This window comes from Schistocerca gregaria, chromosome 7 (assembly GCF_023897955.1).
Source record: "Schistocerca gregaria isolate iqSchGreg1 chromosome 7, iqSchGreg1.2, whole genome shotgun sequence".
Lineage (NCBI taxonomy): Eukaryota > Metazoa > Arthropoda > Insecta > Orthoptera > Acrididae > Schistocerca > Schistocerca gregaria.
This window is the reverse complement of record NC_064926.1, coordinates 258,401,265-258,427,614: the sequence shown is the minus strand read 5'-3', so window position 1 is coordinate 258,427,614 and position 26,350 is coordinate 258,401,265. Positions and strand designations below refer to the sequence as shown.

The following is a 26,350-nucleotide window of genomic DNA, read 5'->3' as shown; positions in this document are numbered from 1 at the left end:
AGGGCCTAAGAAGATATCACTGATATCTTACAACACAAATTGAGAGACAAATAACAGACAATTTGATTCCTATGTACCATGTGGGTCTAGTTGTAAAATGTAAATTCTGTTACATAACTTGCATGGTGAAAATATTTCGCACATGTTGAAGATGAAATAATAACAATCTTTCTACGTGTAACATGTTGCCTTGCATGTGTCAATTGAACATTACGTTTGACAGAAAGTCACTGTATGTATGGTGACGGGACTGTGCTGAATGACAATAATAAAGTGTTACCATTTCTGTCCATATTGTTGAGCTCTTGATTCAGATGTAAGAATTGCAATGGACAATGTAAGTTAATAATGTTAAAAAATTAAGAAACCAAATGTGATGATCTAGAATTCAACAAATGGTAATGGCATTCAACATCAACAGGAAGGTGGAAGCATTTATTCAGCCACAGTGAAATAATTAACTAATGCTTCACTCTGATGTGGTCATAATCAGTCATACTGTCACACAACAACACCCAACTGTGTGCTTTTATGGCAACAAAAGTATGAGGAGTATAAATGTGTGAATAAATGCGCCCACGCACCACACACACACACACACACACACACACACACACACACACGTTTTGCTGTATCTCGTCTAGGGTAGAGCAGAGCATCTTTATATGACCTGTAATTCCCAGATGACTTTCTATAACTTACAAGAATATTGATCTTTCATTCTGGAACACTTTCTATACACGCATGAAATTTATATTTTTAAACATATTCCTTATTGCTTCTCCGACAGGATCGTGTGCGCACTGAGTCGTACCGAGATGCCATAATGATGAATAAATCTGTAATAGAGAAGAAAACAGTGTTAGATCTTGGTTGTGGAACAGGTATATTATCAATGTTCGCAGTATCAGCTGGTGCTGCAAAAGTTATGGGCATTGATCAGTCAGAAATTATTTACAGTGCAATGGATATTATCAGGTATTAAATGAATGTTTGAATTATTTACAAAAAAATATTTTTACCACTTTGGTCAGTCATTATTACATACATTTTATAATAATATTCCTCTTTTATCCTTCCATTTTTGGATACTTCCATTATTTTTTGATCCTTTTGTTGAATATTTAATAGCTTTTTTCATACCTATAAGTGTGAAGAAATCTTTCAAACTTGTGTTGTAGTCAACCTCATTTTTTTTTGTGGCAAAACAAATCTAACCTAGTATTGTGCTTGGATTCAAGAGGAAGGCAGTTCAAATCTCTGTCTGTAAAATCTTAGGTTTTATATGGTTTCCCTGCATTGATTTAGGCAACTGCTGGGTGATTCCTTTTCCTCAGTTTCCTTCTCCAATTTAAGTTCGTGCTTTCTACACCTACATAGAACTCTGCAAGGCACCATACGGTGTGTGGCAGAATATACCCTGTACAACTACTTGTCATTTCCCCTTGCAAATAGAACGAGGGAAAAACGAATGTCTGTATGCCTCCATAAGGGAAATAATTTCTCATGTCTTATCTTCGTGGTCCTTACACGCAATATGTGTTAGCAGCAGTAGAATCGTTCAGCAGTCAGCTTCAAATGCCGATTTTCTAAATTTTTTGTCGTGTTTCTCAAAAAGAACATCGCCTTCCCTTGAGTTCTCGAAGCATCTCTGTAACACGAATTTTTCGAACATATTGGTAACAGATCTAGCAGCCCTTGAACTGCCTCAATGTCCTCCCTCAATTCGATTTGGTCTCTACTGTCATTAATGAGACATTAAATCTTAATCTTCCTTCCTTCTTCTAAACTACTAAAAGTTAATGCAGAGAACAACTGTGCCAACATATAGCAGAAAAAATCAGTTTCTGAAAGAATGTCTTTTCATTCACATCAAATAGAAAGCTAATTTGACAGAGTAAAGCACATAATGAATAAATGTATGCATGCATAATCTCAAAACACAATGGGCTACAACTGTAATTAGAATGCAGTTTCAGCCCAAAGCAGTGTAAATACAGTATCAGTATCATACCTTAAATGTTAAACATTAACACTAAGTACTATTTGTACTTATTTCTACTGTCAGTACCATGATTTGGAAAAATACTTTACCAATTACAGGTCTGTGTCAGTAACTCTCCGGATAACTCTTTCAGTATTAAAGAACCAACATGTTGTTGAAGATGTATATCATCATCAAAAACTTTATCTCCACACTCTGTGGGTAGTGATTTCTCTCTATCAGTGATCAGTTGGATGTGGAGTAAAAACTGAAGATTAATTATAGAACTGTTTATTCCTTTACTGATGTTTACGATCTCATTGGGGACACTAAAAGCTAGTTGAAATTTAAGATTAGAGAATTTAGAAATGACTAATCAAACAAGTTGATAACTGTGTTTAAAATGCATTTTCTCTTGTGCAATTGCTGGCAGCTTGTTAAAGGAACTTCCTTGCAGATTAAAGCCATGAGGTGGATTGAGATTCAGACCTGCTCCCATACCTTTTCCATTAGTAGCAGCACCTCAGTTCTGCTTTCACATTTGTCAGGTTTCATACAGTACATACCATGCTGTAGAGTGAAATATAATTTTTTATGTCAAAACATTCAACTCCTTTTTGTGTTTTGTTCGAGTCTTTCATCTTATAATTTTTTTATTTTATCTATTTATTCTTTTTTTTTTTGGGGGGGGGGGGGGGTGGAGGCGGTAGGTATTTGATTGGATTTGCGTGTGGGGATGCAGTATATTGTTCTCTCATCTAGCAGTACATGCTGCATGATATTAGGAGTGTGGTGGCTGGATACAAAATAAAAATGATCAATTATAGCTCATAGAGACCTTGATTGTAATGAATATTCAGAGATGATTTGTACCCAGCAGAAAACAGGAATAAAAGAGACATTTGTACCTGGTTTAATATTATGAAGGCAAAAAATTAAAGATAATAATGGAAAATTTTGAACGTTACTACTCAGTGCTTGATTTGTGATGGCACGCAGCAGTACCCCATACCTCTGATGGAAAGAAATGAGAACTGTAGCTTTTGAGATGTGGTATTATATGTCTTCAATTGATGCACTCTCTTTACAAACCAAGCACTGGGACTAATACAGAATCTTATAATTTAAAGTTAAGTTGTGTTAGAGGGACAAAGACCTTCAAAATTTGCACAATGATTACTTTGAAGTGTAGTTGTGACAAGTTTCTGTACTAAGTCCAAGGATTAGGTATATATTTCTTCAGAGAGATTTTACCAATATAAAAAATTAGTTTTTTTGTGCCAAAACATGTATTTTTTTACAGTAAAGTAACAGAAGTTTTACAGGTTTTCTTTCCTTCTAGGGAAAATGGTATGGATAAAAACATTACTCTTATAAAGGGTCGGCTGGAAGATACTGTATTACCTCTGGACAAGGTTGACGTCATAGTTTCAGAGTGGATGGGCTATTTCCTGTTATATGAAGCTATGCTTGACAGTGTTATTTATGCACGTGAGCACCACCTGTCGAAAGGTGGTCTTCTTTTACCAAATCGATGCACAGCAAATCTAGTGGGCATTGAAGATAACGGTAAGCAGCTTTCCAGCACGGTAATCCATTGTGTGATGGTTTATTGCAGTATTAAAGTGTGTACATATCATACTTACTATACAGCCCAAATAATCATATTGGGTGAGATAGTTTTGGTTTACTGTCACAGAATGACACAAATGTGCATTTGATCCACTATAAATTCTTACTTGTTTTCCTTTTCCTTTTGGAATTACAGATCGCCACAGACAATTAATTCACTTCTGGGAAGATGTTTATGGTTTCCGTATGACCTGTATGCAGTCAGAAGTTCTACGTGAGCCATCTGTTGAAGTTGTGCCCAAAGATAAAATAGTAACAAGCTCCTTTGTTTTGACTGAGATAGATTTGTACTCCTGTACTACTGACTGTATCAATTATACTTCAGAATTTTCTCTGGAAGCATTGAGAGACTGTACCATTACTAGCTTTGCAGGTTACTTTGATGTGTTCTTTGATCTTCCAGTACCTATTCAGTTCTCAACAGGCCCTATTTCTGAGGCAACTCACTGGAAACAGACAGTATTTTTCTTAAAACGACCTATTCCATTGCAAAAAGGTAAATATGATACATCTAATGAATGAAATGCTACATATTTTATCATGTGTTATCATTGTACGCCTTTTTCTTTCTAACAGGTGAAACACTTACTGGAAAATTAACATGTATGCGTAAAGAAGTACGTTCTCTGGCTGTAACAATTTCACTCTTGGGGCAAGTGCATAAGTTTACATTAAGCTGAAATTCATTTCTGAAATGAAATGTCGTAAAAAAACTGACTTGAAGGCGCAATATTTTTAAAAAATAAATTGTTTGTTTTATACATTCTGTTTGGAAAATTTTATAAAGTATTTTTTTCCAAAAATTATAAAATTTGTCTACTTTCTTTGAAACTGATGGCAACACTAAATGTTGGTGCATACCCTCACTTTCTTTTAGAATGTGTTACACAAGATAGTAAAAATGCCCTCTTACTAAGCAACATGTACAAGTATTTCTGAGGGTGATGTATGCATCCTCAGAATCCCTACTTCTGTCACCCTCCAACAATTTTTCCAAATAAAAGAACCTTCAGCTGAAGCAGTGAAAGCTGAGCCATAAAAATAATGTCAAAATGATCGATTAAATTTAGGGTGAACTGCCGGACATTGCAACGTATATGGATGAATACCTTTGTATTATAACGCTAGAGAATTTTCTTTATACCTTGTTAAACTCTTGTGTTCCTATGCAAGGTTTCAAAACTGCCTTTCACTGCATAGAACACTGATTACTTCAACTGCTGCCTGTTTGGATTAGTCAGTGTTGGTATACCATTTTCATCATGTTAATATGATACTGGAAGATTGTAACTTGAAAGCAATGGAAAGTGTGTATGTAACCATTTATGGTATCATTAAGGTCAACAGACACATGCACATAAATGAGATTACTGCTTAGCATACTTTCACAGAAACCAGCTACCTACGGCTACCCTTGCTAAGTCAGGAAGCAAGGAAGGGAACAATAAAATGTGATATCACTTTCTCGGAAACCAACCACCACTGGTGACCCCGCTGGAGGCAAGTCACTCGCTGAGTCGGGAAGGGAAGAAGGGAAAGCGTGGTAAGTGTGTGTGTGTGTGTGTGTGTGTGTGTGTGTGTGTGTGTGTGTGTGTGTGTGTGTGTGTGTGTGAGAGAGAGAGAGAGAGAGAGAGAGAGAGAGAGAGAGAGAGAGAACTTTTGCTCATTTGCTCCAAGGAAAAACAAGGCACATAGTTTAATGACATTTTTAGTATTTTTTTGTACCTGTAACCTCATGGTGTGTGAGCTATCTAGTTAGAGGCTACCTTCATTCCTTCCAGTGTTTATCATTAAAACATATCACTCTATCAAGAAGTCCTTTATTAAGAATTGTGTGACAGTGAAAACTGTAGAAAAAATGACCAGTCAATGTATATGTACATTATTTAGAAAGTTTCCTTTGGCATGTAAGTAGGCACTTTTTTGCTGACAAAATATTTGGTGGAAATTGCTGATAATTAATGAAGTTTGTTTAATTGAACATTCACTTGAGACAATTGCAAATTTTTTTATTCAAGCGTGCTTGACTCTTCAACATGCAAAATACTTAGCACTGCCAAAAAAAAGAAAGACTAAAAAAATTAAAAAATGTAAAAATAAAATAAATTGTCCTTTCAGAAGGAAAGAGGTCTGGGGTAAAGATGAAGAGAGAGATGTTTCACAGAAAACGAGGTCAAATACTGCATTGGCCCGGTGTAATGTTAAGCTCCCTCTATACAGCTTAAGCATTATCGTGGACTTGTTGAAGAATGCTGGTTCTGCTTTCTTGCAGCGCCGATGTCTTCTGCTAGCACCGGACGCTTCTCTGAAGATTTCACTGCTAGGAAGAGGAAGTTTTCTCTCTCTCTCTCTCTCTCTCTCTCTCTCTCTCTCTCTCTCTCTCTCTCTCTCTCTCTCTCTCTCTCTCTCTCTCGCGCGCGCGCGCTCTCTCGCTCTCTCTTTATTTAAAAATACGCTACTCGTGGAATATCATTCAATGCACCAGAACATATTTATTTCCACTTTGTACAACTAAACTTTATGACGTAAGCCCACACATTACACATTACACATTTTTGAACACAATTAATACATAAGCTTTTATTGTGGCTGACTATCCACGTCCAGTCAACAGCAGTTCAACGTCTACTAAAACAGTCACTATCTCGAGTCACTCCATTTGTTTTTCAACAACACAAAGCTACATTACTCTTTGCAGCTGGCCACGGAGCTTCCGGGCCGTATGTGTTTACTCTTCGCAGGTCGCACTGAACACTTGCCAGTGCCGACGAACTATCTCCGTTCCAGCTCACCTGCACAAACAATAAATGGGTGCAGTATCCCATGCTCATCCTTACACCCTGTTTTAAAATAACGCGTGTTCAAAACGGCTGGAACACAAGTGTCTCCAGACTTTTGTAAAATTCTGGGGGCACCACAGTACATTTGCTGACAAAAAAGTGAAGCACTCTGGCGGGGGAGGAGGAAATGAATTGAAAATTCACAGGTTGAGAAGGTATGTGACGTTATTGCAGTGATTACAAAATCGAGTCAAATTTACAAAAATGTGGCACTATGAGTCCTTTTATGAGTATGACATTGCTCCCCGTCTGGCCTGGATGCATGTACTGATGCAGTTGGGAAGGGTGTCATAAAACCATTGTATTCTCTCCTGAGGCAAGCTGGCCCAGAACTGTGTAACTGGTCCTAGATTGGCACTGGGGCAGAGTTTACATCCAAGCTGGTTTCACAAATGCTTTATTGGGGATTGATCTGGAGACCTTACTGGCCACAGGAGCATCTTAACATCTTGCAGAAAGTTTGTGACAAGTGCCATGTACAGACCAACATTGTTGTGTTGAAAAATGGCACCACGATACTGTCGGATGAGAAGTAAAATGTGTGGATGGGGGATGTCTGTGATGTGACACAATGCCATCAGGGTTCTCTCAATCACTACTAGCCCCAACCTAAAGTCATAATTGATGGCTCTCCTCTCCATGATGCCAGGAGTAACACTGCTGTGCCTCTTCAAAACATTAGAAGAATGGACTTGTCCCTAGGTCATCATACTCACTGAAGATGATCATCTGGGTAATGGAGAACCAGGATTTCTCGCTGAACGCAGTGTGGAGCCTTGCATCAGCAGTCCACGCATTTCAGTCATGGCAGCACTATGCATGTGGCTGTATATGTTGTGGTGTTAATGGCTACCTGCACATGGAATGATAATTCTCTTGTCTGGCTGCTACTAGTCTCTGACCAATGGTCCATTTGTGTTCTCAGCTGGCAGGCACAGATGTGAAAGGGTTGTGATGTGCTTGGTACACAATATGTGGTCAGACGTCATTGTCCAATACATTGATGATGAGTAGTATAAGTTACGACACATTCCCATATAGTTGAACATCAGGTCACTGTCACATCCAAATACTCCACAAAGCTAGGTACTGCATAATTCAACTAGCCAGGCAAATGGAGACACATAATGAGGCCTCTTTCAAACTGTCAGGTGCTGATAACACTTTCTCATATGACTATGGTATATTTCTGTGCCCTTCAAAGTGATCACTCAACACATGTTATTCACACCTCTTATATACCTTACAAGGCCTAGTAACAACACTAATGCATTCTGATGGTTGTTCTACTTGTCCCAGTGAATTGTTAATCTAATCCTTTACATGCCTACTGGTGGTGTATATGTGTACAAAGTGTATATAAAAAACAAAGATTCCAAGACTTACCAAGCGGGAAAACGCCGGCAGACAGGCACAAAAACAAAACACACAAACACACACACGGAATTACTAGCTTTCGCAACCGATGGTTGCTTCTTCAGGAAGGAGAGGGAAAGACGAAAGGATGTGGGTTTTAAGGGAGAGGGTAAAGAGTCATTCCAATCCCGAGAGCGAAAAGACTTCCCTTAGGGGGAAAAAAAGGACAGGTGTACACTCGTGCACACACACACACGCACACATATCCATCCGCACATGTGTATGTGCGGATGGATATGTGTGCGTGTGTGTGTGTGCGCGCGCGTGCGAGTGTACACCTGTCCTTTTTTCCCCCTAAGGGTAGTCTTTCCGCTCCCGGGATTGGAATGACTCCTTACCCTCTCCCTTAAAACCCACATCCTTTCGTCTTTCCCTCTCCTTCCTGAAGAAGCAACCATCGGTTGCGAAAGCTAGTAATTCTGTGTGTGTGTTTGTGTGTTTTGTTCTTGTGCCTGTCTGCCGGTGTTTTCCCGCTTGGTAAGTCTTGGAATCTTTGTTTTTAATATATTTTTCCCATGTGGAAGTTTCTATTTTATTTACATCATCATTAATGTGTACAAAGTGAAATTGACGTCCAACCATTTCTTCGAGGTGCTTTCTTTGTTTCGTCTGCCATAGTTATTGCAGAGTAGCTGTGTACCTTATCCGGATAATTACAGGATTGTGTCACATACACACGCCGCTTTGGTTGCAGAGAAATCACACCTAGTCAGCATAACAATACAACAAGAACAGCTGACTGGGGGCCCTGTCGTGGAGATGAAAAGCAGAATAGGTAATATACACAGCTCCGGCCATAGCACGATCAGCCTTCCAGTTCACGGGTGGCCATTGACGTACTGGATGTCGCAGCAGATCCTCGCATTATTTCTGTGATTAGATACAGGTGGAAAGCGCATGACCTAAAATCTTGTGCTCTCATTCAGTTGAACACAAGTGCCAATCCACATCGCTAGGTTTTATAGTTGTAGATTCATGTTATACTCCTTTCTCCTTATTAAGTTATTGATATGTGTACAATCAAGAGGTATCACCTCATTAATGTGATTTATAAGCATATGCAAATTCCCAAATGGAATAAATCTGACTATCTTTTCAGATATTTCAGACTGCCGACATTGACACACCAACCCTATGCTACGACCTAGTCAGAAATTTTGGTGGGGTTAACTTGATGTTAATAATCTACATTCATCACTACTTTCTAAGAGGCAAATGACCTCACCCAGTCTGATTCTTCAACATAGGCCTGTATTGCATAGTCAGATGTCATTAAGTACACAACTGAGGAATTTATAATAGAATTCTGGGTTCAGCAAATAGTTCATTTGAATAACACCTCACAGCAGCAAAGGAAACTTCGGGGTCACTTCCCATCACCTTGTATCTTCTAAAGCTGACCCCCCACTCACAGAATATCATGCGCAATCATGATTCCATAGATGATTTGGCACTGGAACTGTTTTGGGAAATCTGCATCCCAACTTTTGCAGTAATGAGTATGTAAATTTTTCTAAGGTAGGTGTACTATTAATTTATTATAATTATAATCCTTGCCACAACACTGGTCACAGTACAATCACCAGTGACTGCACATTATACTTCCACATTTATAACTAACTGTTTATTTGACCTTCTAATTGTAATGCAAGTCATAAACTTAAAATTCATGCAGATCACATTTTAATAACACTTAAACTTTAACATTCATAAATATCCTAAGTAACTAACTCACTTCTACTCAGGTTATCAATTTCCAATACCAGTAATTTCCCATTAAGGACTGCTCTCATCAGTGGACATCACCAAGTTCTTAATGGTACCACAGATAATCCTTAATAACACTATCAAATTCTGAGCTGCGAACACACTACACCTCATGATACTATCATTACCACCAACCTCACACTCGCAACTGCTCTCAGGTGCAGACACCATCGAAGCTGCAGGAGAGACTATTTATTTTGGCCAATCTGAGACCAGTAAAAACAATACTCGCACATAATGCCATGCTACAATCGATCAGTGATATGTGGAGAGGGCATGTCAATGTGAACAGTCACGTCTTAATGTGTGCCTGCGAAGCAGTATGCTATCCAACAGCAGGACTGAAGACATATTGCACAACATTATGGCTCTCACCAGAAAAATTAGCTATAAATGTTAAAACTCCCACAAATATTAGACTTTGTTGTGTAATCTTCAACAGGTCCCCTTCATTGACGAAATACTATGTGGAAGAGATTCAGTCATTTAAGAAACAAATGAAGAATCTAACATAGTAATGGAATTTTGAAATCTCTGGGGGCCTCTCACACCATTTTTTTAGGAGTATGAACAGATGGCATTTGAGACGGAAAAGCCATGCTGAAGTAATACACAGAAAACTAAGTAAATATTGTTACATGTTAAAAATTCTAGTAAATGCTCAAATATAGAAACAAAGTTATGGTGGTTTTTTTTTTTTTTTTTTTTTTTTTTGTTTTTTCCATATACAGCTTACTAAGATACGGGGACTTCAATTACAGGATAGCATAAGCATGACAACAAACTATTAAACATTACAACATAGAGCAGAATTATATGAGGGTAGCCAAGAGAATTTTGTAGAAAAAGTTTTAAACAAGTTAAAATCTTGACCTTGTCAACCATTTAAATATATGATTGCATATGCTTCCCCAAGTCTCATGAGACCACAGCTGTGTGAAACAATGGTAGTCACAAGCATGAAACAATAAGGAAGTTTTGCATAGGAAACTGCTCAGCAGACTTTCATATAAAAAAGGGGAGAATTTCACCCAAAACTCCGTTTCACAATCAGAGAAATTTTTAAAAAAGTTAAAAACATATTCATAGATAACATTATCTGTAGCACTGATGACTCTACGAAACATGAACACTACATATAATCCATTAAAACCACTACATTAATTCCTTAGTGACATACAAAATAATTCCTGATTTTAAATACTCATCCTTGAGGGTAATAACTTGACACTTGATGTAGATTTTGTTTCAATCTAGGAGTCCTAATTAATATTTTACAGTTGTTATTTTTTTTGTCTTTGAACCCATGCTGCTTAGAATAGGGTGTACGTGTAATTTGAGAATTTTTGCACTGTCCTCAATGTTGAGTGTCTGTCAGCTAAATATGTATATATATAAAACACACACACACACACACAAGTTCTTAGTTCTTTTTGACAAATCCAGTACCAGTTGTGTAGATGACATGGAACTGAATAAATATAACACAAATTTTATTTAATGTCAGAAAAGATGGTATGGCAAAACAAAGATACGATATATTAATTATATTTGTACACTGAGCACCCACAAGAGGAAACAAAATGCAACTACACTCCTGGAAATGGAAAAAAGAACACATTGACACCGGTGTGTCAGACCCACCATACTTGCTCCAGACACTGCGAGAGGGCAGTACATGCAATGATCACACGCACGGCACAGCAGACACACCAGGAACCGCGGTGTTGGCCGTCGAATGGCGCTAGCTGCGCAGCATTTGTGCACCGTCGCCGTCAGTGTCAGCCAGTTTGCCGTGGCATGCGGAGCTCCATCGCAGTCTTTAACACTGGTAGCATGCCGCGACAGCGTGGACGTGAACCGTATGTGCAGTTGGCGGACATTGAGCGAGGGCGTATAGTGGGCATGCGGGAGGCCGGGTGGACGTACCGCCGAATTGCTCAACACGTGGGGCGTGAGGTCTCCAAAGTACATCGATGTTGTCGCCAGTGGTCGGCGGAAGGTGCATGTGCCCGTCGACCTGGGACAGGACCGCAGCGACGCACGGATGCACGCCAAGACCGTAGGATCCTACGCAGTGCCGTAGGGGACCGCACCGCCACTTCCCAGCAAATTAGGGACACTGTTGCTCCTGGGGTATCGGCGAGGAACATTAGCAACCGTCTCCATGAAGCTGGGCTACGGTCCCGCACACCGTTAGGCCGTCTTCCGCTCATGCCCCAACATCGTGCAGCCCGCCTACAGTGGTGTCGTGACAGGCGTGAATGGAGGGACGAATGGAGACGTGTCGTCTTCAGCGATGAGAGTCGCTTCTGCCTTGGTGACAATGGTGGTCGTATGCGTGTTTGGCGCCGTGCAGGTGAGCGCCACAATCAGGACTGCATACGACCGAGGCACACAGGGCCAACACCAGGCATCATGGTGTGGGGAGAGATCTCCTACACTGGCCGTACACCTCTGGTGATCGTCGAGGGGACACTGAATAGTGCACGGTACATCCAAACCATCGTCGAACCCATCGTTCTACCACTCCTAGACCGGCAAGGGAACTTGCTGTTCCAACAGAACAATGCACGTCCGCATGTATCCCGTGCCACCCAACGTGCTCTAGAAGGTGTAAGTCAACTACCCTGGCCAGCAAGATCTACGGATCTGTCCCCCATTGAGCATGTTTGGGACTGGATGAAGCGTCGTCTCACGCGGTCTGCACGTCCAGCAAGAACGCTGGTCCAACTGAGGCGCCAGGTGGAAATGGCATGGCAAGCCGTTCCAGAGGACTACATCCAGCATCTCTACGATCGTCTCCATGGGAGAGTAGCAGCCTGCATTGCTGCGAAAGGTGGATATACACTGTACTAGTGCCGACATTGTGCATGCTCTGTTGCCTGTGTCTATGTGCCTGTGGTTCTGTCAATGTGATCATGTGATTTCTCTGACCCCAGGAGTGTGTCAATTAAGTTTCCCCTTCCTGGGACAATGAATACACGGTGTTCTTATTTCAATTTCCAGGAGTGTATATGGGTTAAGTGGCATGTGATGTTATTTCAATGATAGTAACAATGAAAAGGAGAGTTGCTACTCACCATATAGTGGAGATGCTGAGCTGCAGATAGGCACAACAAAAAGCAGACTGTCACAAACAAGCTTTTGGCCAGCAAGACCTTAATCAAAAATAGATGACACACACACACACACACACACACACACACACACACACACACACACCATTGAAATTACATTGTAGCTTGTGACAGTCTTCTTTTTGTTGTGCCTGTCTACGACTTAGCACCTTTGCTATATGGGGAGTAACAACTTTTCTTTCCATAATATTGTTACATTCCATCCTTGATTTTCTATTATTTCAATGATTGCAGAATTTAATAAAATTTACAAAGAACCTGCCAGTATGAACAGATTTATCAGTACAATGTTACATCTCCTGATTCAGTTTGGAAGGATGTTACAAAGCCATTGTATCATCTCCACAACTGTAACTGGTTCTTGATATCCTGGATACTGACACTGAGACATAGTTGATGTCTGAGATGGTCCCCACTATGACAGATCTGGTAATCTTGTTGGCATCTCAACATTGCACAGACAGTTGACAGAGATACCCTCGCTAATGTCTGTGGTATTGATTCACATTGCTGACTTTGGTGTGGCACTGTGGTCTCTGGACGATACCACATTCCACCCCCACCCCACCTCCCCCCTCTCCTGCCCTCCCAACCTTTAGGTGCTGTCGTTTGATGGAATTGAGGAGGCAAGGAGATTACTGTGGCTGGTGGCACCTCCCTGCCAACACTCCCATATACACCATGTGGGCATGTGGGAACATAGCCAAAAAACCAGACTCAGGGTGCACACCTGCATCCAGAGACCCAAATACTGTGGGATGATCTGGAGGCAACTCGTCCATGGACATCAAGTCGAGCAGCAGCAGTGGCGAAGTGTTGGTCTCCATGGGCACCACATGGGAAGGTGCAAGCCATGACAGGCGGAGAATGGCTGTGAGTGCAGGTACTAGTTACTTCCTTTAGGAGGAGAGAGGGATAGACCTAGGAAGGTTGAAATGGAAGAACAAGTCACTCAGATACAAGTCCTTTGTATGAATGGGTCCCTATCATTCCAGGATTTATGAGTAGTAGAAAACATTTCACCTCCTTGAGACTAAGTACTGATCAGCAACCCTTTATCATAATTTATTATGTAATATATATTTTCTTTTCCATCTTCATTCTCCCTCACCACAATTTCTTTTTCCTTCTTGCTCTTAATTGCACTATTCATTCTGTTACTCTTCCTTTTAATTCATCTTTACTTGCCACTCTGTCATCATCTCTGGACTGACACCGGCAAAGTGCTACCAATACCTGTCACAGAGCACTGCATCTTTATTGGATAGATGCTGAAATACGAGAGTTCTTTCTGTTCAAAACCTAGTGCGGTGTGCTGCTCCACTACTGTGGCTGTCTAATCACAACATTTTAACTAATTTTTCACCAATGAGCGCTACTCCTGCTCGACTGTGAGTGCGTGGGAAATACCCCTTTCGTCATGTCATTCTGGCTAGTCGCGCTCGCTGTGGGAGGCGCCACGCATTCAAAGAGCTTTCCAGTCACTTCCTTGGTGCCAGCATCTAAACGGACACATTCCACTCCTCTGTCTCACGCTCAAAAAACGTTTAGTGAGGAATTCACTGGCATTGTCATCCGCGACATTTTTGTGAGGTCAGGCCGACTCGGTCGAGGGGGAAACAGCATCTCTCTGCATTATTCACTTTGGGCAGACACCTGCTTTCCTCCCAGTGTTCTGCCGAAAATGTCGCCTGCCTGTCGGGCGGCATCAAACCCTTGCCACTGGAGACTGCCCTGGTGGTGCCGACATCTCGTGGGGTGATGGAGAGTGTAAAATTCGAGCTTTTGAGCTAACATGCCGCTGGCTTCCCGCCACTAGTACCCTGAGTACAATCCCGCATGAAACTCTGTCCGCAAAAATTATTTGCACTTAATGTAATGCAGCACATTCTCATTGCTCATCACTTACCCATCTCTGGGAGCATAGCATGATGAACCAGAAATTTGTTCAAATCCATGCTGCTACTTGTCATTATTGCCCTAATTACTTATTCAAAAATGCAGAGTGGCGATTGATGTGGGCACTGCACTCCCAGTGACCTGGCAGTGACCAGTCAGCATTTTGGCGATGTGTGCCTGGCGTACGTGTCCATGTGCATGAACTGTAAGGCTGCCACACTCTCACTGCTAGAGGTGCTGCAGGGTGTATAAAAAATACAGATAGAGTATAACCCTGCTTTTAACTTCTTGGAATTAATGTTTTCCTGCCTTTTACGACATTTTTATCATTCCCGTAAAATTTCATTGTCCACAGTGTTACTTTGCACCCCTTTTTTTTAAAAAATACTTACGCTTTATAAGAAAATGTTCTTAAAGAAAAGAGTGATGTGATTGATGTAAAATGCTGTTGGTCGTAAAGTAGTGTTTACAAAAGTTATGTGGTAAATTTCTTGAACCCAAGGCACTCTACTAGTGGACCTGAATCGGTAAATGTGTAAAAATTGGAACAATTCGTGCTGTACCTGCTGCCACTGCCAACCTTTACTCAGCGTGGTGGCTGATAGCAGTAACTAGGTACAATTGAATAAAGATATCCTGATCAATGACAACTTTGTACAAACTCTAGGTTCATTTAAGCAGTTGCCAGACTGCTACTTTCAAGCACTAAAAAACAGGCTTTAGTGCGCATGTGCATCTACGATGGCTTAGAAATCCGTGTTTGGTATTTACATTACTTAAAGCTCCTCGTCTCATGTATGATAAGATTTTCACACATAGTGGCATATAAAGATCTGATTTGCATATCTTACTAATAACAATGAAGTGTGAATGTAAAATAGCTAAACGTGGGACCTGCAATAGCTTCAGAAGTATTGAAGAACGTGCCACAAATAAAACATGAATAACGTAAAGTGTACCTCACTCTAACTCAGACAGCTGTGAGCATGCACGAGTCTGGCAGCTTGGTTGTGCCAGAAAAATTTTTCCGTGCAGATTCTGGCTGCTTGCTCTCACTGCTTGTACACCAAACAGCTATGCTCCAAGTAGCCAGACGCTGGGAGAGTCGCTACGTGTATGCGGTTTCAGCTCTGCACTGCTCTTCAAGCTGTCGGGCAGTTGCTTAAATGCACCTTCTGTCTACTGTACATGTGTAGCTTCATGACTGTTGTGAACGTTGTGACATCTTTGTCGAACCGTATTTAGTATGTTTTGTCATTTGGCCACCTGTGCTAGTTGAAACCCTCACTGATGTGATGTCACTGAAATGTTTCATGCTTAGCAATATGTGTTTTGAGAATTTATTCTCATTGCCAAGGGCAATATTTCCGTATGTATTTTTTGTGATGTTCCACAAAAAATGTGAGTGATAGTTTGTGTATGTGTGGTTCTCTACATAACTGAGGAGGCACAGTACCAGATCACCTCAGAAAATGACTACAATGCAAGAGACACAGAACAACACATATGCGAACACCACATGATATACTGAATCCAGAAACTAAGTTGACGCTCGGCGCGGTGGGTGCTGGGAGCAGCAACAAGACAAAAAGAAAAAAATTCTCAAAATGTGCTGTGCCAAGCATGAAAAAGTATATAAGAGGTGCAGTCTTTTGTTGTTTAAATAATGAGCGACAGCGGCAGGCTTTCCAAAAACATCGATTATTCTGTATGAAATTAAGTCAAACATTTCTACTACCCTGACAGTTACCAGTTCCAGTTACACCAGCGGATTTTATTGGATGATAAACCTTTACTAGATAATAAACAAGTCCTTCACAAGGATTTTGATGGCTATTATGTATATGTATATACCACACACAAAGTGTGAAAATCCTAAGGGGGACCAAATATGTAACTTTTACCACTGAAGACATTGTGTCCCACATTTTACAGTTTCCTGCATTTTACATCATTTTTTAAAGTCCCTTGAAAAGTGTAAAAGTGGGTTTTCACTGTAGTACAAAAATACAAACGGTACAAATAGTTGATTTTGTAAACAATGATAAGTGATAAAATATCCACCCTTTGAAGTTTTCCTGTGACACAGCTTCCAGATTGTCAGGTCATTTTCTGATATTGTGAGTTCAAAATTAAGACATAGCTCCAATAATATAACAGTGAATGTTCAACTTTGCAGAAATTTAGAATACTAATATCCCGATCAACACTGGTGTGTGTGTGTGTGTGTGTGTGTGTGTGTGTGTGTGTGTGTGTGTGTGTGTGTGTGTGTGTGTTATATATATAATTCAGCCATCAGCTAGACAAATTGCAATATGTGTTTCACTTAACCGGTTTAGGTAGATTAATCTATAATCTTCTGTAAAATGTAGAAAAACATGAATTGATGGCCATACATGTGTGTAAAGTAAATTTGTGTTTCTTCCCAATAGTTTTTATTTCAAAATGTTAACTTATAACTGGTTCTTGATTATGCTTCTGCTTTATTTCCTTTCAGTTACTGATTATTGGTGTGTGCTGTAATAATGTAACAGACGCATGATTAAATACAGTATTGACAAGATTTTCTTGATTGAAATGCATTGAAATTTGAATAGAATATTTGTACCTTGTAACATGTTTTTGCATTTGGGAAAAATCATAATTTTCCAGACTAATTTTTGTAATTTCAGGAAAAGACTGCAGCATATAAAAAGTAGATACCATTATTTAAAACTGAAGTAAGAAAATATATTACAGTTCATTGACAGGGCTTGCTGGAGGCAAAAATCTGTAAAGTCCACTAAGGTATAGCACTCTCCCATATCACAAAAAAATTGTCACTATTGGTTCAGAAAATGTCAATGCCTTCATCAGTAAAGAAATGTGCCATGATATATCATAACATTTGCATAATGTATGAAATTTCCGACACCAAATTGATCATGGTAGCACATGTGGCCTGAAGAAACGTTTCCACAGTGTATCACCTGTCATCTAGCACTGCTTACATACACTCCTGGAAATTGAAATAAGAACACCGTGAATTCATTGTCCCAGGAAGGGGAAACTTTATTGACACATTCCTGGGGTCAGATACATCACATGATCACACTGACAGAACCACAGGCACATAGACGCAGGCAACAGAGCATGCACAATGTCGTCACTAGTACAGTGTATATCCACCTTTCGCAGCAATGCAGGCTGCTATTCTCCCATGGAGACGATCGTAGAGATGCTGGATGTAGTCCTCTGGAACGGCTTGCCATGCCATTTCCACCTGGCGCCTCAGTTGGACCAGCGTTCGTGCTGGACGTGCAGACCGCGTGAGACGACGCTTCATCCAGTCCCAAACATGCGCAATGGCGGACAGATCCGGAGATCTTGCTGGCCAGGGTAGTTGACTTACACCTTCTAGAGCACGTTGGGTGGCACGGGATACATGCGGACGTGCATTGTCCTGTTGGAACAGCAAGTTCCCTTGCCGGTCTAGGAATGGTAGAACGATGGGTTCGATGACGGTTTGGATGTACCGTGCACTATTCAGTGTCCCCTCGACGATCACCAGAGTTGTACGGCCAGTGTAGGAGATCGCTCCCCACACCATGATGCCGGGTGTTGGCCCTGTGTGCCTCGGTCGTATGCAGTCCTGATTGTGGCGCTCACCTGCACGGCGCCAAACACGCATACGACCATCATTGGCACCAAGGCAGAAGAGACTCTCATCGCTGAAGACGACACGTCTCCATTCGTCCCTCCATTCACGCCTGTCGCGACACCACTGTAGGCGGGCTGTACGATGTTGGGGCGTGAGCGGAAGACGGCCTAACGGTGTGCGGGACCGTAGCCCAGCTACATGGAGACGGTTGCGAATGGTCTTCGCGGATACCCCAGGAGCAACAGTGTCCCTAATTTGCTGGGAAGTGGCGGTGCGGTCCCCTACGGCACTGCGTAGGATCCTACGGTCTTGGCGTGCATCCGTGCGTCGCTGCGGTCCGGTCCCAGGTCGACGGGCACGTGCACCTTCCGCCGACCACTGGCGACAACATCGATGTACTGTGGAGACCTCACGCCCCACGTGTTGAGCAATTCGACGGTTCGTCCACCCGGCCTCCCGCATGCCCACTATACGCCCTCGCTCAAAGTCCGTCAACTGCACATACGGTTCACGTCCACGCTGTCACGGCATGCTACCAGTGTTAAAGACTGCGATGGAGTTCCGTATGCCACGGCAAACTGGCTGACACTGACGGCGGCGGTGCACAAATGCTGCGCAACTAGCGCCATTCGACGGCCAACACCGCGGTTCCTGGTGTGTCCGCTGTGCCCTGCGTGTGATCATTGCTTGTACAGCCCTCTCGCAGTGTCCGGAGCAAGTATGGTGGGTCTGACACAACGGTGTCAATGTGTTCTTTTTTCCATTTCCAGGAGTGTACTTAGTCTGGTGCCAATGTAGCAGAGCAAGATGGTGGATGTCGCAGAGTTGAGCAGAGTGGACTGACATCATAATCAGTCCAGCGGCTGTGTTGGTGAAAAGACATTGGCACAGCTTAACTGGAGGTAATATCCTTGAGATGGCTCCCTGAAGAGAACTAATGTCCCCCTGCTCTGTTGCCAGTTATACTGTCTCTTGTAGATCCCCAGATAACTGACTTGCTTTATCGGGAGTCACAGATCATAGTTACTGCTTCGTGTGGTGGAGCTGCTAAAACTACAATACGTCTTCATTCATTGATGGCAAAGATATGTCAGTCTCATAAATAGCCATTTTTATGTCAGCTCATCACAAGAATTACTGTTATTTAGTACTGCGACATCTTTTCTGTCACTATCCACATATTTAATCAATTCCTCAGTTTACTCATTTATTGCTTCTACATCGCAATCTGCTTGTTGGATGGTCTTGTAAATCTGTACTATAGTTACTAGTGCTGATAACCTTTCATTCCTAAGAAGAACAATTCAATCACTGCTTTGTTCTTAGCAAGAGTGTATCAAAGTTCTGAGCTAGGCGGGTGTCATCTCATGTTATTTTTGTGGATGATCAAGGAAACAGTTTTGAGATATAATGACAAATGGGTCTGGATACACTTGTTACTTGCCAATATCTATTACATGTTCTATATTTCTACAGACTGATACTGAATTGATCTGTCTGTATGAGTAGCAGGGCAGTGTGCAAATTACATTCGAGAGGTGGAGGGGGGGGGGGGGGGAGCAGGAAGAGGAGGATCGGTGTTGACTGTCTCCTGCCCCTTGCTGACTAATCTCACACTAGTACTTGTCACACGATTCGCCTATGCCTTTGTTGTTACACTAGACCAGGGCTTCCCAACGTGTGGTCCACGGACCCCTTAGGGGTCCGCCTGCTCTTTCTAGGGCTCCGGGCCACCCCTCACCAAATCGTGTAAAATAATGAGTAAAATTATTGAATAAAAATGTGAAAATCAGATTCATCACCTTTTTTTTTTGTCCGAAAAAGTGTACATTTACTTCAGGTCGTATTCCCAAGCAGCCTTTGCGGTTCCTAACTGAGAACGCATACACAGTTTAGTGCCAGAGAGTGCGGCTTCTCTGATTGTTTCGCAACAATACGGGGGGCGTTTGTGTGCCGGCTCATGGTGGTAGATGCGCTAAAAACCTTGATTTCATGATTATGTTTGAGGTAGTGCTCGGTGACATGATTTTCTGGGTTGTTTTACTCGGGAGTGTCGCTGACGTTCCTTGCAATATCTCCTACCCCGTTCTGAAAGCATGCGCAGAGTGAGCTTTGTCGACCAATCACAGCGCTCACTGGTACATATGCGGCCCCAGTCATCAGTAAATGTTAAACTTGCTTTGTCAAAGCACTACCTATTTCATAAGTCGATTTTTGACCTTCAAGTTGTTTTCCTTCATCTCTAAACCAAAGACTATTGATACTTCGGGGGGGGGGGGGGGGGGGGGGAATCATTGGGAACATGGAACTTGCATTAAGAAGCTTTCAGTTCCCGTAGGTTTCGCTCTGAAATTTAAAGTTACTGTGCTCTTGACTGACTAGGGGTCCGCCATGGATTTTCGACTCAAGAAGGGGTCCACCTGCTGAAAAGGTTGGGAAGCCCTGCACTAGAGTAATCTGAAGGCTCTTTCGTCTTCTCATTTTATTTCACTGATCTCTATTCAGTTTTTTAGCCTATCAGTACTTCTGTTTGGTTTTATTTTTATTCACAAAACTCAAACATCTAACAAACCACACTCCTGTTTGTAGTGTGATACTTATGTGTTTCTTTCTCCTGGCTTCCTCCGTCAACCAGTTCCCACTCATAGATCCAAAAAGAGAATTGATTTACTTTCAGAATTTCTGACAAAAGATGGTCGTCATGACATTATTTTGGGAAACTGCATCTTCTACAAAAGTGCCTTTCATGCCTTCCAATATCATTATTTCTGTTGCGTTCATTCTCATGTTACACATCCCCGTATGTATATCCCCATATAATGATGACAGCTGAGTCTTTCTCCTTTAAAGACCGTCAAGAGGGTGCTGAGAAACAGTCTCCACACTTTCTCCGTCTTTTTGAAAAGGCCGTTGACAATGTCAGAATGACTTCTACTGGAAATCAGTGATGTCATAGCACATCAGTCGTCGTCGTCATCATCATCATTACGACCATCATTATCAGCTTCTACATTTACATCTATAGTCTGCAAGCCACCTTACAGTGTGCGGAGAAGGCTACTTTATGTACCAGTGGCACTTCACCCTTTACCTGTTCCCGTGCAAATGGTTCACATGAAGAACATTTGCTAGTAGGCCTGAATGTGGGCTCAGATCACTCTAATTTTACCTTCAAGGTCTTTCCACAAGATGTATGTAGGGGGAGGCAATATATTAGTTGATTCTTTTATGTTCTCGGAACATTAACAGTAAACCATGAGGTGGGGCAGTGGTTACACAATGGTCTCGAATTCAGGAGGACAATGGTTCAAACCCCTGTCCGGCCATCCTGATTTACGTTTTCCTTGATTTCTCAAAATTGGTTCAGGCAATGCCGGGATGTTCCTTTGAAAGGGCATGGCCGATTTCCTTCCGTAATCCAATGGGACAGATGATCTCACTTTTTGGCCCCCCTCCCCCAAATCATTCAACCAACCAACTAGTAAAACATGCCATGATGCAGAATGCCTCCGTTGCAGTGTCTGCCGTTGGATATGAAGTGGTATGTCCTCAACATTACGTCTTCATTTTTCTTGTTTATGTAATTAATTTGACTGAGCCACATGAGCTGATCCAATGGCCTCAATCTCCACAGGTGTAAAGAATTGTATTCGGTAAATTTCCGTGACTCACTGGGGTCTTTCAGAGCAATGGGGAAAACAGATGACTTTAGTGTATATGCTATCACCAGACGTAAACAGCTTCATGGATTAGATGAACTAGCCTGTTCTGATATATCACTCAACCTATTTCTAGGAGTTCCCACAGTATAAAACTGGTATGCAAGTTTCATCCATTTTTCTTACATGTGCAGTGTATTTTTACATATTTGAGAAATGAATATATATTTTTTCTGATATAATGTATATATGAGATCTTTTGACTCAACTTTTTACTAGATGTTGAAACTTCATTCACTTCTTCTTGTGGTTTCACAACACTGCGTGAGTCTTTGCCTTCTTAACAATGTCCTTCCATTCTTCTGTCTCCTTTACTTTCCTTCTCCAACCTCTGATTCGTAGGGCACTGACATTTTCTTCCGGATCATCCGACCATTGTTTATGTGGTATTCCTTTTAAACTTCTTCCTGTTGGTTTCCATTGCAAGACCATTTTTGTAGTCCTTGTTACCTCCATCCTTGAGGCATGTCCTAGCCAGGCTGTTCTTTTGCTTTTAATTAACCTTACAATACCAGCTTCTTGTATGAGATGATCAACCCGTAATTGGTCCTTGCTCTCCAGGTACCATCATTATTTCAGAGCTCCCCATAAACTTTCTGTAGTAATCATCATTCAAGTTGGTGTTCATCAGTGCTGGTTAGCATCCATGCTTTACACCCATACCTAAGCACTGCCATTGGTTTTTTAAATGTATTCTTCTTCTTGCGTTATGGCCTCTGTAGGACCACAGGTAGCCCCTTCGTGGACTGCATTTTCCTCTTCTTCTCCCAGAACCTCTTCATTCTTTCTCTTCTCCTCTCGTGCACTTCTTCCGAGATCTTCAGTTTCTGTTTATCCTAGCAGCTCCACTGGTGACATTCTAATATTTTCCTGTGTTCTTCTCTGTCATTGATCTCTGGCACATTTGTCGATGTATATTTGTTCCTCCAATTTTCCTTTCCTTCGATCTTGATCCCCAATTCCAACCAGACCTTCCGAAGTTCAACAATCCTCTTGGTTCCTGTCTTTCCCCTTGTCCTCCCTGTTGTTTCCCACACTCTCTTCATCATTGTGACCATACGCATCCTAACTACATGCCCAGCAAACCTTGCCCTTTTGAGTCTGATTTCCCTGGATATTGTTCTCATGTTCCAGTGCAATTCTACGCTAGATCTTCGCATCCATCTCTCTCCACCTCTTTTGGGACCTAGTATTTTTCTCAGTATTTTTCTCTCTTCTTTCTCTAGTGGCTCTGCCCCATTTCTTCCTAGTGTCATCGTCTCAGCAGCATCTAATACAGCATTCCTCACTGACCTCATCTTCTTTATCCTCTCTGTTATTCCCTCCTTGTTCCTGTTCCTCCCTGTTCTAAATTCTCCCAGGTATTTAAATTTGGCCACCATTTGCACGGTGCCTTCCGGTGTTTCCCAGTTTGCAGTGGTGTTTAATGTCTTTGTCTTGTTATAGGCAATCCTCAGTCCCACCTTTCTGGCTACCTTACTTAAGTTGTCGAGTTGTGTCTTTGAGTCTTCTTCTGTCTCACTTACTATTGCTATGTCATCTACAAAGCTAGGCAGTCCACTTGAGCCTTGTTGTCCTTTTTGTCCCCCACATGGGTCTTTGGTATTCCCATTTCCTCGTTTATTGCTCTCCATTGCCTGATCACTTTGTCCAGTGCTATATTGAACAACAAGGTGACAATCCATCTCCCTGTTTAACACCAGTCTTGATCTCAAATTCATCTCACAGTGCTCCTCTGAATCTCACCCTAGCTTTTGTGTCTGTCAGAGTTTCTTTTATGAGTTATTGTGTAGTTCCATCAAGTCCTCTGTTCTTCAGGATCCTAACAAGAGTCTGTCTGTCAATGGAGTCATATGCCTTTGTGAAGTCCACGAAGGTCTTCTTGTTTTTTAAGGCCCTATGTTCTATCAGTTGCTTCAGGATAAATATCTGTTCTACACAACCTCTTCCCTTCCTGAACCCCGTTTGGTAGTCGCCAACTGTACTTTCTATCTGTTCTACTCTCTTGAGCAATAGTTTTGACAGCACCTTGTATCCGACCTCTAGTAGCGATATTCCTCTGTAGTTGTTTGCATCGCTCATGTCCCCCTTCTTGTGTATTGGTACTACAATTGCACTCTTCCATCCTTCTGGCAACTTCTTTGTTCTCCAGATCTAGTGGATTATGTTGGTCATGTTGTCTATTGCTTTGTTGCCTCCCCACTTTATCATCTCGGCTGCTATACCATCTTCCCCAGTTGCCTTATTATTCTTCAGATCGCTTATGGCATGTGCGACTTCATCTCTGGTTGGAGGGCTTGGCTCTCTCTCTCTTCTGTGTCAGTTCCCATTTCCAGCTCTTCTCCAGGTGGTTCACAGTTCAGTAGGTTGTGAAAGTGCTCTGCAAAAATCTGACAGTTCTCCTTCGCACTGACAGCCATCTCCCCTTTCTTATCTCTTATAAACAGTTCTCTACCCTTGTATCCAATCAAACTCTTTCTGAATTTCCTGAAAAAGTGTCTGCTGTTGTTTTTCCTGAAGTTGGTCTCAATATCATCCAGTTCCTGCTTCATCTTCTGTCTTCTGGTCCATCTTATTGTTCGGGCTGCTTCCTTTCTTGCTCCTAAGAGAACTTCCCATTTTACTGGGCCCTTCTTGCTGCTCCAGTCTCTCCAGGCTTTCCTGCGGTCTCTACCGCTTCCTCACATTCGTTGTTCCACCACCAGTGCTTCCGTTTCTTTTCTTCCTTTCCCCATAGTCCGGCCTGTTTCGCCATATTTCGCTTCATGTCGTCCCATTCATTGAATGATTCAATTCCTTCCTGATATCTGGATCGATTGTATCTTAATTTGTCTCTGTCTACCTTTATGTTTTCTGTTCTTCTGTTCGTCTGTGGCAGTCTGTCCCTGTTTGGAATCCAAAGGCACTTAACTTCTGTAAGATAGTGATCCCATTCTATTCTTGTGTTCTTCCTGACCTTTGTGTTCATGTTCTCTTTAGCATTTGTCCAGCTGATTGCTATGTGGTCAATTTGGGATTCCCCAAGGCGGGTGCATGGGTTTGCCCATGTCTGTTTCTTACAGGGTTTGGCCCTGAAGTGTGTTGTCATCAATTTCATTTTGTGTTCTAGACACTGTTCAGTTAGCCTTTCTCCATTTTTGTTTGTCCCTGGTGTGCAGGGTTCTCGCCCACTACTCCTTTATGTTGCTTCTCTCTTCCAATATGTGCATTATAATCTCCTACTAGTATCTTTACTTGTCTATATGGTATGTTTTTTAGTATATCATCTAGCTCATCCCAGAAACTGTCAGCAACTTTCTTGTCTGTCCTGTTCTTGTCATTTGTAAGTGCATGTCCATTTATTATTGTATACTTTTTGTTCCCCGTTTGAAAAGTCAGTGTTGATATCCTTTCTGACCTACTCTTCATTTCAGTTATGCCATCCTCGTATCTCTTGTCTACTATGAACCCTGTACCAAAGCATCTAGATGCATGTCTTTCCTTTCCCACTTTAACTCATGGTTTCCCCTTCAGTTTATGAAGCCTTCGGACTCCACTGTGTCTTCGTCAGTGTATCTTGTTTCTTGCATTGCTAATATTCCAATGCTTCTCTCTTTTATCTCATATATTACCTGTTTAAGTTTACCAGTCTCAATCATTGTCTGTACATTTATGGTTCCAATTCAGAAAATCTTTTTAGTTTTAATCTTCTTTGAGGTTCCTGGGAGCTCTGACTCCTCCCTTATGCACTTTTTGGCAGGTCCCCCAGAATCTGAGTGCCTGCTTGCGTCGACCTTGGTCAACGTGGGATTGTCCTCCTGGGGTAATCTCGATTCCATAGTACAATCAATTCCATGAGCTAAAATAATTTTTGATGGGACGGCTCATGTCCGTCCAGTTATACGACTGAAGTTGTTAGCCCCAGAAGATGTGATGTATGATAACACCTGTTACTTCTTAGAATGTGGGCTTTCATTTCAGTGGATATGTAATTTATTTTATTAATACTAGCTCATAGGTATTAAAAATCCTCTACAAGCTGAAAATTAAAAGCTGCTGCTGACTAGTTATACAGGTCGGTGTCCTCTGTTCTATGGAATTTCGTATATTTAATTTTGGATCCATTAATTTCCAGTCCTGTACGTTGTGTAGCTTCTTCAGCTATATTGGTTTCAGATTTATGTCTGCCTTATGGTATCCATGACCCACATACAAAAGAGCTTAGGCAGTAATGTACATTTCAAAAAAATTGACATCTCTGCAGCATCCTGGACATATTTGTTGGTGATGTCACAACCATGTTATACACATTTTATAATCTTTACTAACATTAC

At 41.6% G+C, this 26,350-nt stretch overlaps 1 protein-coding gene across 3 annotated transcripts in view; it reads left to right on the top strand.

The window, feature by feature from the left end:
* The window catches only part of LOC126282525 (protein arginine N-methyltransferase 1), a 96,399-nt gene extending 91,973 nt beyond the window's left edge, over positions 1 to 4,426 (top strand). For all 3 annotated transcript variants that reach the window (XM_049982192.1, XM_049982194.1, XM_049982193.1), the window contains 4 exons: positions 791 to 978; positions 3,327 to 3,553; positions 3,753 to 4,112; positions 4,193 to 4,426. In XM_049982192.1, coding sequence (XP_049838149.1) covers positions 791 to 978; positions 3,327 to 3,553; positions 3,753 to 4,112; positions 4,193 to 4,296 — 879 coding nt within the window. In that variant the 3' untranslated portion in view covers positions 4,297 to 4,426. The remainder of the gene's footprint in view (positions 1 to 790; positions 979 to 3,326; positions 3,554 to 3,752; positions 4,113 to 4,192) is intronic.
* Positions 4,427 to 26,350: the final 21,924 nt, after the last annotated feature.